The sequence below is a fragment of the Schistocerca americana genome, chromosome 3 (genome assembly GCF_021461395.2).
Source record: "Schistocerca americana isolate TAMUIC-IGC-003095 chromosome 3, iqSchAmer2.1, whole genome shotgun sequence".
Classification (NCBI taxonomy): Eukaryota; Metazoa; Arthropoda; class Insecta; order Orthoptera; family Acrididae; genus Schistocerca; species Schistocerca americana.
In genome coordinates this window covers 463,471,408-463,485,852 of record NC_060121.1, presented here as the reverse complement: position 1 = coordinate 463,485,852, position 14,445 = coordinate 463,471,408, and the positions used below count along the sequence as shown (strand labels likewise).

The 14,445-nt window shown below is 38.2% G+C and overlaps 1 protein-coding gene across 1 annotated transcript in view; it reads right to left on the bottom strand.

Moving 5' to 3' along the window:
• Nucleotides 1–14,445, bottom strand: part of LOC124606155 (regulating synaptic membrane exocytosis protein 2) — a 282,872-nt gene that overhangs the window by 242,791 nt on the left and 25,636 nt on the right. The window contains exon 4 of the mRNA XM_047138120.1: nucleotides 12,664–12,722. Within this exon, the coding sequence (XP_046994076.1) occupies nucleotides 12,664–12,722 (59 nt within the window). The remainder of the gene's footprint in view (nucleotides 1–12,663; nucleotides 12,723–14,445) is intronic.

The following is a 14,445-nucleotide window of genomic DNA, read 5'->3' as shown; positions in this document are numbered from 1 at the left end:
GACAGGGTTGTAGCCTATCCCCGATGTTATTCAATCTGTATATTGAGCAAGCAGTAAAGGAAGCAAAAGAAAAATTCGTAATATGAATTATAATCCATGGAGAAGAAATAAAAACTTTGAGGTTCGCTGATGACATTGTAATTCTGTCAGAGACAGCAAAGGACCTGGAAGAGCAGCTGAACGGAATGGACAGCGTCTTAAAAGGAGGATATAAGATGAACATCAACAAAAGCAAAACGAGGATAATGGACTGTAGTAGAATTAAATCGAGTGATGGTGCGGGAATTAGATTGGGAAATGAGACGCTTAAAGTAGTAAATGAGTTTTGCTAGTTGGAGAGCAAAATAACTGATGATGGTCCAAGTAGTGAGGATATAAAATGTAGACTGGCAATGTCAAGAAAAGCGTTTCTGAAGAAGAGAAATTTGTTAACATCGTGTATAGATTCAAGTGTAAGGAAGTCGTTTCTGAAAGTATTTGTATGGAGTGTAGCCATGTATGGAAGTGAAACGTGGACGATAAATAGTTTGGACAAGAGGAGAATAGAAGCTTTCGAAATGTGATGCTACGGAAGAATGCTGATGATTAGATGGGTAGATCACATAACTAATGAGGAGGTATTGAACAGAATAGAGGAGAACAGGAGTTTGTGGCACAACTTGACAAGAAGAAGGGACCGGTTGGTAGGACATGTTCTGAGGCATCAAGGGATCACAAATTTAGCATTGGAGGGCAGCGTGGAGGGTAAAAATCATAGAGGGAGACTAAGAGTTATACACTAAGCAGATTCAGAAGAATGTAGGTTGCAGTAAGTACTGGGAGATGAAGAAGCTTGCACAGGATAGAGTAGCATGGAGAGCTGCATCAAACCAGTTTCTGGACTGAAGAACACACCAACAACGTCCCGAAATAGCCCGGCAACTTATAGCTTCCTCCCACATATGTAGCCATGTATGGAAGTGAAACGTGGACGATAAATAGTTTGGACAAGAGGAGAATAGAAATCATCAGGAACATATCAAGAAACCCGTTAAGTTACATCAGCTTAATAAAAAATGGTACATTATAAGAAATTAGAGCTCTTGTCGAGGTGTACCAAAGAATTGTTCTTTCCAAGCTAATTGGTGATTGTAATAGGAAAGGGGAAGCTTCGCCATACTTGTGGAGTATTGGTGTAGCTGTAGATATTGATATAATCTGCTACAGGTTACTGTAAAATTTAGAAGACTAAATATTTTAGGAGATCCATCAGACGGAAAGAACTCCGCCTCAGCGATAGATGATATGATGAATGGGTCTTCTCAATTAAGCACGTATTATTAATATCACACATTTTCCTCTTCTGTCTCAGCCAGGCAAGTCAAAGTTTTTCAGAATTTCAGGTAGAGCTTTTGATAGTCAATATATATGACTTTGAATAACTGGATGGTGTTATAACCGTATGAATTAGACCCATCTCTGCTGTGCTTTAGTCCCCAACGCTTATGATGTGGATATTTAACTTTTTCTGTACCATTATTGTAAGTGGCACCCGTTAAGTTACATCAGCTTAATAAAAAATGGTACATTATAAGAATACTGTCTTTTCATACTGTCCCGTTGTTGTCGAGACTGTGCCATACTTTTCCTAGATGGAGGTACTAGGTTAGAAATGTGCTAAATATGCACTTGTCCATCGATAATTTGCTCTCGCTGTAGCAATGTCTATTCCATCTTGTTTTCTGCTCTTTATGATGGCAGTCTATAACTACTTTTTTTACCTGTAGCTCTTACCATCACGAGATGTTGTCATCTGTAGTCGCTGATGGTTCCTAAAGAATAATAAAGTCGCTCATAGTTCACCGCAGCTAAAACGGCAAGACTCCAAACAGACAAAAATAAACTTGTTGTTACTCATGGAAGAAAATGTTACTTTACACTAGGCTTTGTGCCATTACAGTTGGTTTCAGAACAAATGTTTTGAGTAGTGAAAATGTCTGTATTTAGTTAAGGAAGAGTTTGCGTTGTGCGCCGTGTGTTCGTGTTGTGTCCGGGATGGGATTTCTGGCACGTAGCGAGTGACATGCTCCATGCAGTGCAAACGTATCAAAAGGCCGGGTCCGGCACCCGACTAACTGCACGACACATGCAAAACATCAAACAGAACATCAGCACCTTATGGTGCGAAAGGCAGATGCGAGATGCACATACTCTATGCGGATGGGCCTCCTCATTACAAACAAATACAACCTCTGGCACTTTTTGTCCCCGTGGTCCTTGCTGGAGGGCCGTGCTCACGAAGCAAAAGCACGCCTCGGTTCTCCCGGGCTACAGAAAAGCGTTACCACGCATAGAGCACGTGAGACGCGAGTGCCAGATGGGACAGTTGGATAGCGGGCAGTCCTCTGAAGAACAGAGCAACTTCCGGTCACGAGAAATTGCGTTTATTGATTAAATATTTACATCACAAAATAAAGGCAGTTACTAACTTCAATACAGTTTTCTTTTTTGCATATTATATATTGATAGATTTACTTGTATTAAGTTTAACATTGAAATTAAATCATACACATTTCTATACGGTTATTATAAATAGAATATGTACATATATTAATTTTTATATATAAATTTCAAGTACCTGAAAGTCAAAGAATTCTCTACCTTCCATTCACGTAAGCTTGTATCAAATTTACTAGTTTTTACATTACCAGTATGCTCCGTACAAGACAAAAATCCAGTAACACAGAACAGTTATCTACTACAATAGGATGTGTGTTTGTCGTACATGCCTGGCATGCGAAATCCATTCACCAGTGAGTCATGCATAGAATATTCAGAATAAAGTCCACTAGTTTAACTCCACGACATACAGATTGAAAGACAGCAGTACGAATTTTATGTTTGTGCAGTTTTATATAGGTACTACATCAAAGATTCCAAATTTTGTTTCTCGAAATATAATATAAAATAGATGCTTTAGTACAGGACATCGCCGTAGTGGTAGTAGTCAAACATACTGAGCAGGGAATCGTTTCGCGGGTACTGATTCAGTTCGTGTTTTCAGTTTCAGAAACGAAAACTGCAATGGGACCTGGATATGTATCCATTTGATACATTCTATTAGGACATAGAAATATTTTTTGGATAAAAATCACCATGGATATAAAACATCCTAAATTGAAATACATAATTTAGGGTAAAGAAAACTTCATTTATTCTTACAAGCTACAAAGACTAATTCACTAGTTATATCTGCCGCAATGGGACAAAAGCAATGTTAGTTTTTCAGAATATGAGAAACGACTACCTACTGCGATCGTGAGTTGTTTATGTTGGGATTAATTTATTAGACTACACTGTATTAACTGATTATACGCTGAAGTTTAAATATCTTCTGCATCTACAAAATACGGGTCTGTTTTCTCTAATTATAGGAAACCCTTACATGATTCATGCCGAATACAAGGAACAAGTTTAGTACACAAAATAAGTTTTAATTAATCTTCTTCTTACAGAAAGCCTTTTGAAATTGATTCTCGGTATCTAATGCATTTTACTCACTTTACGTAATAACAATATACGGTACAACTCTGTAACTCAATGAACTTGTACTGTGTTGTCCAAGTGCTTAAAATGCTTACTGAATGTGGGTAATTTTGAGAAATGCTTAATGTGATGAATATAAAATTATAAATCCATGTCTAGACGTTAAGGACAGTTGAAAGCTGTCAAAAAATTTAAGATGTAATTGAAGAAAAATAGTATTCATTTCGGAATAACGAATGCTTTCAGCCAAATAACTGCTATACAACTTTCAAATACCAAGAATCAAATAAGAACAAAATAGCTTTGCCCATTACAATCATTCACGTATACCACCTTCATCTTAGTAATAGACAATATTCTACATCTACTGTGAAAAATGATTGTCGCACAAAAATAAAAGTTGAGGAATGTTGTGGAAGATCAGTTTCCAACAAATGTAACTCGCTGTTGTGCTTTAGAGTTTTCCTATGGAAACAACATACGGGAATCGAAAGTAATGGAAAACCTAAAGACCACAATGATGAGATCGGGATGATTCACCTACTGTACATTTAGAATTATTATAATAACATATCTCTCTTGTGCAATAAAGAAAGTAATAATACAGATTCTGAAGACGTGACGATATAGCCAACATTCTGCGTTCTAGAACCCAGAAAGGAAAACTGATTCAGGATGCGATGAAAGCTGCCTGTTGCTATTTTTACCGTACGTGACTCGATAACTGGAAGTATTTAGGTGCTTCGTTACTGGCTGTGGCGTAGTTACCCATGGAGGAACGACACTTTGCCTACATACAAAATTATTTGTTGTTCACGAAAATATTCTCAGCACATAATTCCATTATAGAAAATAGTGGTGTATGTGAATACAAAATCCTATGGGTTTTTGGGGTCAGTCATAAATGGATATGTAAGGGATTTCGAATTGTAGATTAACTTAAAAAGCTGCGCCATGTAGATATAAAAATAGCCTCGAAAACAAAATTAAACAAAATATATTTGTCAGTAAATAGAAATACAAAATATCGAGCATAAAAATAGAAAATATTTCTGGGATGATAGTCTCACCTTGACAGCACACAAAAGGAGTCATTAGGGAGATATATACAATACGTTTTGTTAGTTCTACGGGTTGTGCTCACTACAACACCAAGTAGGCCGACACCGCGTCACTCTGCTAGCTACTGTCCCATCTGACACATGCGGTCAAAAAAGACCACACTTCTCTAAACATATATTATTTTCAACTTACCTACTTTGTCATACAAACTACTGCTGCGTAATCAATGTGTATATATACACAGAACTATGTGCGCCTAGCTATAGCAAGCATAGTCTACTAAATAAAATAGCATCTCTAGCTTGAAGTTTACTTTCCCCATGAGCAGAACACACTGACAAGGAAAGGTGTACATTATAGTCGTTTACTCCAATGAGAGGAAACTGAACTACGAATAAATATCTTACCGGAATCACAAATATATAAGAGATATGAAAATATGCTATGCCACTCTTTCGCTCCAGGGGCGACGAAGTTTCACATTCTGAGCGATTCCTGTTCAGCGGAGCTCTATCACTGTCGAGAGTGTGAGTATTTAACAAGTGTAACAGTTATTAATACTAGAAACTTGTCTACAAAAGTTAAAGCGGTACTCTTTAGCAAGGTTATTACAAAATTTCACAGCACGCAGTTAAGGCTACTAGAAAAAGCAGGCAGCAGTTTTACATACATATGAGTATATTAAGCTCATGCGCTAATATTTTAAAATTGCGAAGAATTTTGCCACAGTCAGATGTCACTTCATTTCACAACGCTCTCAAAATAGCATGAACTCTTCATAATATTTCGGTGGAATTTTGTTACAAAATTAACCTGCTTTTCAATTACAAACCTATTTCTTGCGATGTAAGGCACAATACCCCGATCTTTTTTTCGACGTAATTACTTACACATTTCTGCTGTTTCCTCCAGAGTGTCTTCCTACCGAAGTGATACGTCACTAAACTTATTTGCGCCTCGGAAATTCAAGTTTTACAACCTTCTACCGCAGGAGTTCATGATGAAGAGTACAATGACATCAAATGAGGTCTTTCGACCTTTGGAGAAGACCGGTGACCTTGGTATACATATATGAATCGCAAAATTCACCTCTCGGTCACAACAGAGTCTATTTAGATGGCTTTCGGCCATCATCAGGTCTTGTAATTCATTGGCACAGAGGACGCACAGCTGTTAAGTGAATTATTTATGAGTTCAGTTAACGACTACGCGTCTTGTCTACCGTTGCCCTATAAGGTCTGATAATGGCTGTAAGCTGCCCAAATAAAATCAGTTGTGACCAAGCGGTGAATTCTACGATTTATAAAAGACACTAATACAAAAGCATTTTATCCAGCAACGAGAGCCCACGAGACAGCTACTACATGGATGTCTAGAAGAAAGCCATTGATAATGCCTAAAGGACACCAAAATTCTATGAAATCTAGAATTTATATATATTCTATATAATGTATGCAATTCCAGTAAAAAAAAAACTCTATTAAACTATATACCAATGAGATTTCATGTCTAAGTTATACTTTACCTTCCTGCTAACTTCTGTAATGCAGGAATATTTATTTTACCACTACAGAATTCTAAGGGTCCCAGCTACATGGGACAATCATCACAGAAGAAATTCGACGGAGGCCATTTATGTCCTCGATATAATGGAAAAACTGCTGAGTTTCTACGTTTACTGTTGCTACAGATGTCTTCAAGGAATTTGGTACATCTAAATGGCAGATACATCATTCTATGATATTTGACGTAATCTGCGTAACATCACAATTTGCCTACACTTACTGCAAAAGCGTGACTATGACAAGCTTCCTGTGATCCCTCCCCATTTACTCGAACTCTCTTGCATTTCTGTTATTTCAAAAACAACGACGGCAGTATGTATCCGTTATTTCATTTCAAAAGAGCCTTACGCGTTCATCATCTGAAATAAATAAAATAGTCTGCTATGATGCGTGTCAAATACATCACAACTCATTTCTCTTGGTACAAGGCACCTTTTTCGTCATTAAAGTCGATTATAATGGACAAGCTACTCAGAGCTAGGTATTAATCAGCTTTTGTTCTCTTAAAAGTTTGAGAACGAGATATTATTAGTGAAAATTAGATGACAGCGGATAGAAAATAAGGGGTAGGTTTGTTTCTCAGTAACTATGGAGAATTTTAGTGAGACTTGCAGTTGAGTAACATGTTTACAGGGGAAACAGTGTGAGTTCTCCTTTGTGAAAGGCGAAATTTAGAAGTAGTATCATGACGCGCGCGTGCGCGCACACACACACCACACACTCACTCACACACACACACACACACACACACACACACACACACACACACACACGTCCGCGAGATTTTTAAAGAAGGAAACAGTTGCTGTGTAAATGCGGGAAACTGATGGATAAATGTTGTGATGTAGTCTGTCAGCCTTGCTGCTACAAATTGGAAAATGTTAATTGAAGATGCGTTTCTCCAAACATTATGTACGAATATTAAGCAACATATCAAATCGTAGTCCCAGCCCTAGTGAGAAATAAGTTGGTCACATGACTAGGTACGCTCACGGTCTAGTTCGAAGTAGTACGTGTTGATACGTCGCAGCACTAGCAAGGAGAGTGATCGTTGATAATGACGTACGAGGCAGCCGCAGCGACTCGCTTCTAGCGTCCTTATACTTGTTGACTACAGAAAGGAGAAAGAAGTGACAATGCTGCAGGAAAAGTGAGACAGAACGGGCAAAAAAAAAAGGAAAAAAAAACTGGCAAAGCTGAGAAAGTGTGCAAATTATGACAGAAGAGACACAAGGCGCTGAAATGGGTTACACTGAGGTATCTGTCCTGAGTAAGAATAAGCACTATGAATATCCTACTGGAGATATGGATAAATGCGTTATTAGGATGAGCAATACAAGGGTATACCAACTTTTGGTAAACTTCGCAGCTTTTGTCGCACAGAATTAAACTTCAAGGCTAGCTAACTCTGAGGAATGATTTCTCTATGTGGGACAGATGTTTATTTAGACGGAATGTGGATCAGTACACATTACACTGTGAATAATGCTGGCAAAGTTACAGTGTCCGAGGAGTATTATGAGACAGAAGTGTCGGTCAGTGTTCAGTGTTGTTTAGCTATGCAGGGCATTGGAATGTGTACGTGTAGCGTGTGACAGCTCTCCACTTGGAACACTGAATTGTACGAAAAAAACAAACACGAGGATGAAACTTCCTGGCAGATTAAAACTGTGTGCCCGACCGAGACTCGAACTCAGGACCTTTGCCTTTCGCGGGCAAGAGCACTTGCCCGCGAAAGGCAAAGGACCCGAGTTCGAGTCTCGGTCGGGCACACAGTTTTAACCTGCCAGGAAGTTTCATATCAGCGCACACTCCGCTGCAGAGTGAAAATCTCATTGTGGAAACACGAGGATGCTGTCACCTGGGCCAGGTCTTCAGTTCGTTTTGCCGGTTAGTACGCTGTTTAATAGGAAGGCGAGTATTGATTTTTACAACTAAAACGCAGCCAGTTAAGCGTATTTCTTGTTATAACATCAAAGCTACTGCATAGTAAAACTAGAATAAAAATGTTGAAGGATTCTGGACGCCGCAGACATAGCTATAGCGAAGCCGACAATGATCGCTACCCGAAAATGTGATTTTAAAGAAGTCGATGATCTACAGCTGTACTCTTACAATATGTGAATGTCTACGACAAAAGTTTCGTATGGAAAATGAGAAGTGAATTTCGAATGTCTATGCCGAAGGATTCAGTCACGAACATCGTTTATAATTTCTCACGATCTGAGAAGTAACATCACCTAGTTGTCACGGTATTTAATTTAAACTCTTTTAAAACTGGCAGCCATTACTTGAATGTGTCATTAACCACAGAGGATTTTCTTTCACATAAATGTGACATATATAGAATCTAGCGACTGTTCTTTCTGAAGACTGAGCAGGACACACGTGGTTGATAAACCTGTTCCATTCAGCAGTAGTTATTTTAGAAGACACGCAAAACTCTGGATGAAGATTCAATTAATAATACGAGTCCTGCATCCCGCATAACAGACTCGCAGTACGAGAACAAGAAACCAACAATTACTCAACGTTAGTGATGCACTTAAGCCTAGGATAAAATGAGGTAATTTTCATGCTGAATATAGATGTTAACAGACTGCAATCCATCTACTTTCCCGGTGGATTTATGGCTTCGATAACTACATTCATATGATCAATCCAGTTATACTTATTGTTGTTAAAGTACCTAGAGTAGACCCAGGAAAATCGTTTCCCAAGAAACTATTTTTCCTTTCGTAAAAGCAAGCCTTTTAAAACGACATTTACTAAATAGTTCACGAAAAGTATGAGTCATGCACGATTTATACCAGTGTGATACTACCATTCTGCGACGTATATCCTTTTACACTTTGTGGGAAGAATTTATGAGGCTTATTTCTCTAAACGTATTTCCTGTTTATATCATCTTTCACTTGCTTCTTCTTTGCACAGTTTTATTGAGGCCTTTGTGTGAACGAACAATATCGACAGTTCTTACAGCCACCTTGACGTTTTTGCATATTATTTTAAAGGGATTCGCTGTAAATCCTCCTTACAAAATCATCCAAAGCTCTCTGTAATCTACCATATGCACTGCATCTTGATTTTCGTAGAAAACTCACATATAGTGAAATTGTCGGTGTTGTTTACCATAGGACTTAAATACTTTGGGGTATCATGCTTTTAGAAGTAATTTGCCGTATCAGGTAACACCAAGTACGTAAATAAATGTACATGCTCGACAATTCAACTTTTTTGTACAACCAGCACATTACACATGAATTCCAAAGGAATATCGAAAATTAATAACTATATTATTGAATTTAAATGATATGATTGATACTGATACACAAAAATTTAAGCTATACCAATTCTAATCATATCGCGAATTTGCCACTCCACGGAGGAAGAGCTACACTGTGTAACCCTAAGCAAGTGAGAGTCTATGGTCTGACAATTACTGAACTTATAACCCATAATACATTAAATAAGACTTACCTCTTGATGCACACACATTATCAATATCTGACCAAAAATCCAGATTTGATAAATAAGATAACTACAACATTTGAAAAACCAACCAGGGCACTGGAATTTCTGAACAGTTCTTGTTCATTATAAAAATTTGTAATTAGTAAGCTTATGATAAGTTTGGATCAGACATTCGTCACTTATGCAATATGTATGATCTTTACCTGATTTTACATTTTCCTAAAACCGATATTATCCTGCTCACTATCTGTGAAAACAGTAAGTGTTTCCGTATGACGTATATGTTTCTATTTAACAAGGTAATGTAGATCCAAGTAGCTCAGGGTTTTGTACAGCTTCGCTTTACATTAAGAGTCTTTGCAGATTGACAGAAGTGCTCTTACGGATTTGTATTCCTACTAAACCCGAGAGAGGTTTCTGAAACTACTTAACTGCTGATTAATGATTGTCGACTCGCTTTCATACCTGAAACTTTTTACAGTGGGGAATAACTTGTTTCATAGCGAACTCCTGCTATGAAGTGTTTGCCTAGGAATGGGATATATATGACAACTCTTAGTAGCTCTCCTTCTTTTGACAGTCTTCTTTATCGGATGAACAGCATTTATGGATAACGAATACTGGTCTTACGGCTTTCTGTTCTACCTTAACTTTTTGTAATTGGAATGCAGTCTGGAGTATGTCTGACAGTCAAAATTTAATTATAGTTTTATTTAATGTTTTTGTCACTCTTGGGGTTTATTCCTGCCTACATTCATACGTCATACTGTTTGTGCCTATAACTGCTTTAAGTGCGTGTAAAATACTAGAATTATTTTGATCTTCATGTTGGAACTTGTGGGGCGTTATTGGCGAAATTCATAGGAATGGAGGTGGAGGCATTTTGGAAGGCTGTTACCTAATGAACTTCATTTGCAGGGTGAGAAAATGGCTTTCTGTTCAGTATCATTGACACATTTCTCAGGGATGGCATTTGCATTTGCATAGCATCACATTTCAAGCAAATATATTTACGTGTATGGAGTTCCAGTGATGATGTGTAGATAAAGCACTAGTAATTAATAGAATTACGTCAATGTAAAGCGCAGTAGAAGGACTCCGAAATGCAAAAGAATGTATACAATACATATACACTTCAGTAAGGCGAGGTAACAGGAAACAAAACCATTGAAGAGTCGACACCCCTTTTCCTGGGCCCATAAGATTCTCTACAAAGTAACGTCTAAGGTATAACTGTATTCGCCAGTTGTATTCACACATCCTGGTTCGAGACATGGTACCGAATCGCTTAGCATCAAATAATGGTAAATAAATGAACTTTTAATTCATACTCTTGCTGGCGGTGGTCTTCCTAAATACGTAGTACTTATCAGATGTCTCTGCATCAAGTTTACTGGCAGGAATACAACATAGTGGTTGGTTTTCTACTTTAGGCAAAAACTTCGGGAGATGACAACAAATACATCATATACTCAGCAATATGTGTTGTTTATAACAGATAACAAACGTGTTTTCTATGATCCCTGATTCTCCGAAGTTAGCTCACACTATGCTCGTGGATTTGAATTCGAGGGGTGTTCTTGTGAAAAGTCTATTGACATACGATGCATGTAAGTAATACGAAGATATTAAGTGAACACTTGAACAAATCTACAGAAATCATCAGCATCTGAACAACTTAACCAGTAGATTAATGTACCGCTGTAGACATTGCTTCTTTGGAAGCTGAATTAAAAAGATGATGAACAAGGTGACTACGAAGGGTAAGCGCGGCACATACTAATGTAAACAGCGGTAACAAATAGCTGCAGTTCGTAACAGATCACGACTCAGAACCAGGTCTACAAAGACAGCATGAAGACATTGCAGGAAATCAGTGAAACCATAAGATGTTGTGAACAGCAGCGATTCTATCCCACATTAAAAGCATGTGAACTTAAAAATTTCTTTTTCCTACTAGCAATGAGATTCTGAGTTTTTTGCCCCCATTTTCATACATCATGTGTTTTACAGCATTTCTCCCTGAGTACTTCTTAACACACACATAATGTTCGCGAATTGTTAATTATTTATAATCGCAAAAATTACTTTAAAATTAAGCAGCAGGTTAATGCTATTACTTACATGTATCACTGTCACATTTTCCGAACGATCATCATAAATTTTGAAACCGAAATTGTAAGGTATACTCTACTTCCGAATGTCTTTCGTGGTACCCAATAGGTAAGCAGGTGACGGATTCAGTCAAGAAACTACATAAACCTGTATCAATGTTACTGTGATATATACCACAGTGTGTAGCGAAAGTTTCGAGATTAATGTGCGTGATAAATTCCTTGTGGAAAATCTTTGTCGGATAGAGCACAAACAGCGACAAATTTCCCATTCTGTCACACAGTAATCTCAGCCAGAAGTGGTGTTGTCTTTACTCAGCGTAAGTGGGTTACTGTGCTTGTGTTAGTTTTATCGTGCGACGAGTCTTGAACTTTGCTGCGAGAGATCTCGATAAAGTGCTTGAGTGCGTGGAAGAATTATGCGCTAAGCTGTAATAGCAATATCCATTTGTGAAACTATAGAATTATGCACTGCGTTAGATATGTTCGCGTGCTTCATATAGACTCTGCATCAGTCTCACAGCCTGTTCACGCCAGCTCCACATACAGGTACATCTGCACTTTTATGTTGACTAATGAACACATTAAAGAAATAATTGTACAAACTTTGCATAAAATATAAGATATAGAGAGTTTTGTGAAAATATTGTGTAAACGTCTTAAGAAACGTGTAGGGGAAGTAGAGGAGTGTGCTCTAACTGCCATTTTTTTTTTTTTGTAGCGGGGGGCAACAGTCTATAAAACTTATGAAACAGCTAAGAAAAATATTGAAAGACTGTAATGCTGGTGCACTCGAGTCGAGAGGTGTTGTGGGGGCGTGTAGATGCACATCGCCAGTGCTTTCCCTCGGGAAAGGCCGACTCTGAGTGTGTGAGAGCTATGAAAGTGCGCTGTGTGCCAGCTAACTACGCTACTGTCTATACCGGGGTCTTAGGCAGCTTGCGACGCGTCGGTGAGGTTGGCGTCTTGTCCTGGTCTCCTTCTGAAACACAAAAATCAAAAGTTCAGCGCGCAAGATACGTCTTGCTGTCAGGAATGCAGCGGTGTGCAAGCATCACCGAGCACGCCGCAGACAGACATGTTACAACACTGGTAAGTTTGAAAAACGGTGTGCAGTCGAAGCTTAAGGCGTGTTATTATTTCATATGATTTGCTGTCTGCACAGAACTCATACAGAAAAGTGTTTAGCGGTTTTCTGGGACGGAAGTGGGTGTTACATATTAGAGCACTATACACTATAATTGAAGCTGTTACGTTTCTCGCTGTTGGTAAAGCTTTTAATCATAAGAAACATCTACATAAATTCATCTGGGAAAATTCCTATTTTGTCATAGCTTTACAGCGGACTTAAAGCAGGTCCACTTCATATCATGCTTATTTGTTGTAGATACTTTGTCAGTACAGTACCTCTAAATTGACAATGGGAAATGTGCTTGTAACTCACCAAAAATAATCAACATGTAAAAAATACTGAATAAGACTCACCGGTCTGAGTACCCTGTAGTGGGACTAATATAAAACATTGTATTATTCTGTAAGCATTAAATTAGCTAAATTTTCTTTATATCAAGCCATTCATTGCAGTATATATGAACATTACGATACAGCTATACTCATTATGATGAAAGAAGAACCCTGACAAGTGGCAGCGCTGTTGCCAGCTTTCAGCTGCGAAGTTGGATAGACTGACGGTGGTGCGGAAGCTACGTGACCAAAACAGTGCCTTCTACAGAGCTTCGGCAACGTTGAGGCTTTGCCGTAGAGATGTGGTTAGTTGTGGCAGGCACGCGAATCAGTCGCGCACAACCACTTTGACTGTCAGGGCACTTCCTTCGCCACACGGACTATAGCTATCAAGATATACAAAAACGAAGAAACAAGATAATTAATTGAGCGTTGCAATCGTTTACTACATTGTACAACAACGACTCGCTACGGAATGAATGTTTTGTGTTTACAACAATTGTATAACGACCATTACACAATTCCATCAGAAAGGAAGAAATCCGCATTGAATCATTTGTGATAAAACTAATAACAGATGCTACGTTGTTATCTAGTCGGGTGGCTTTGAGGTCCACGGCTGCTGAAGATGTTCCACGCCCGAAGAACAATCGGCAATTTGAAACGGCTCATTTCAAAGCAAAGTGGGAGCACTTCTTACCTAAACTTTCACTATAAACTTTCGCTGTAACTCATTTCTTGGAGACAAACAAATATAACAATAGGATCACAACAGTACAGAGAAATGTCTCAAGGGGCCAAACTAAGTTGCTCCTTGAGAGTTCACTACACTTGTTGGAAACTATATAAGTTTATTTTCGATAGTTTATTTTTCAAGATAGTGAAAACATAACAGAATGATTAAGGCACATAACTGCTTACTGTCTCAGAGGTTTGGAAAGTGTTGTGGTCAATGTAAGTTATGTTGCTATCCATCCTCTGTCAGTTTCCATTATTCTTGCTCCAAGTACAGTCGCGGTCAGTTAGACTCAACTCCCATTTTTGATCGTCTAATAATTCAGCAGTTACACCGCATAATAAGCAATACAGAACATAGCACATGGCAAATTATCTTTTTTCCTTGCAGTAACAGTCGACCAGAAATGTCAGTGTTACAATTTCCGATATTCTGTTCCAAGAGACAGACGTTTTGTAACATATAACTTAACGAAATATTAGAAAATTCGCGTTACCTCTGGTTT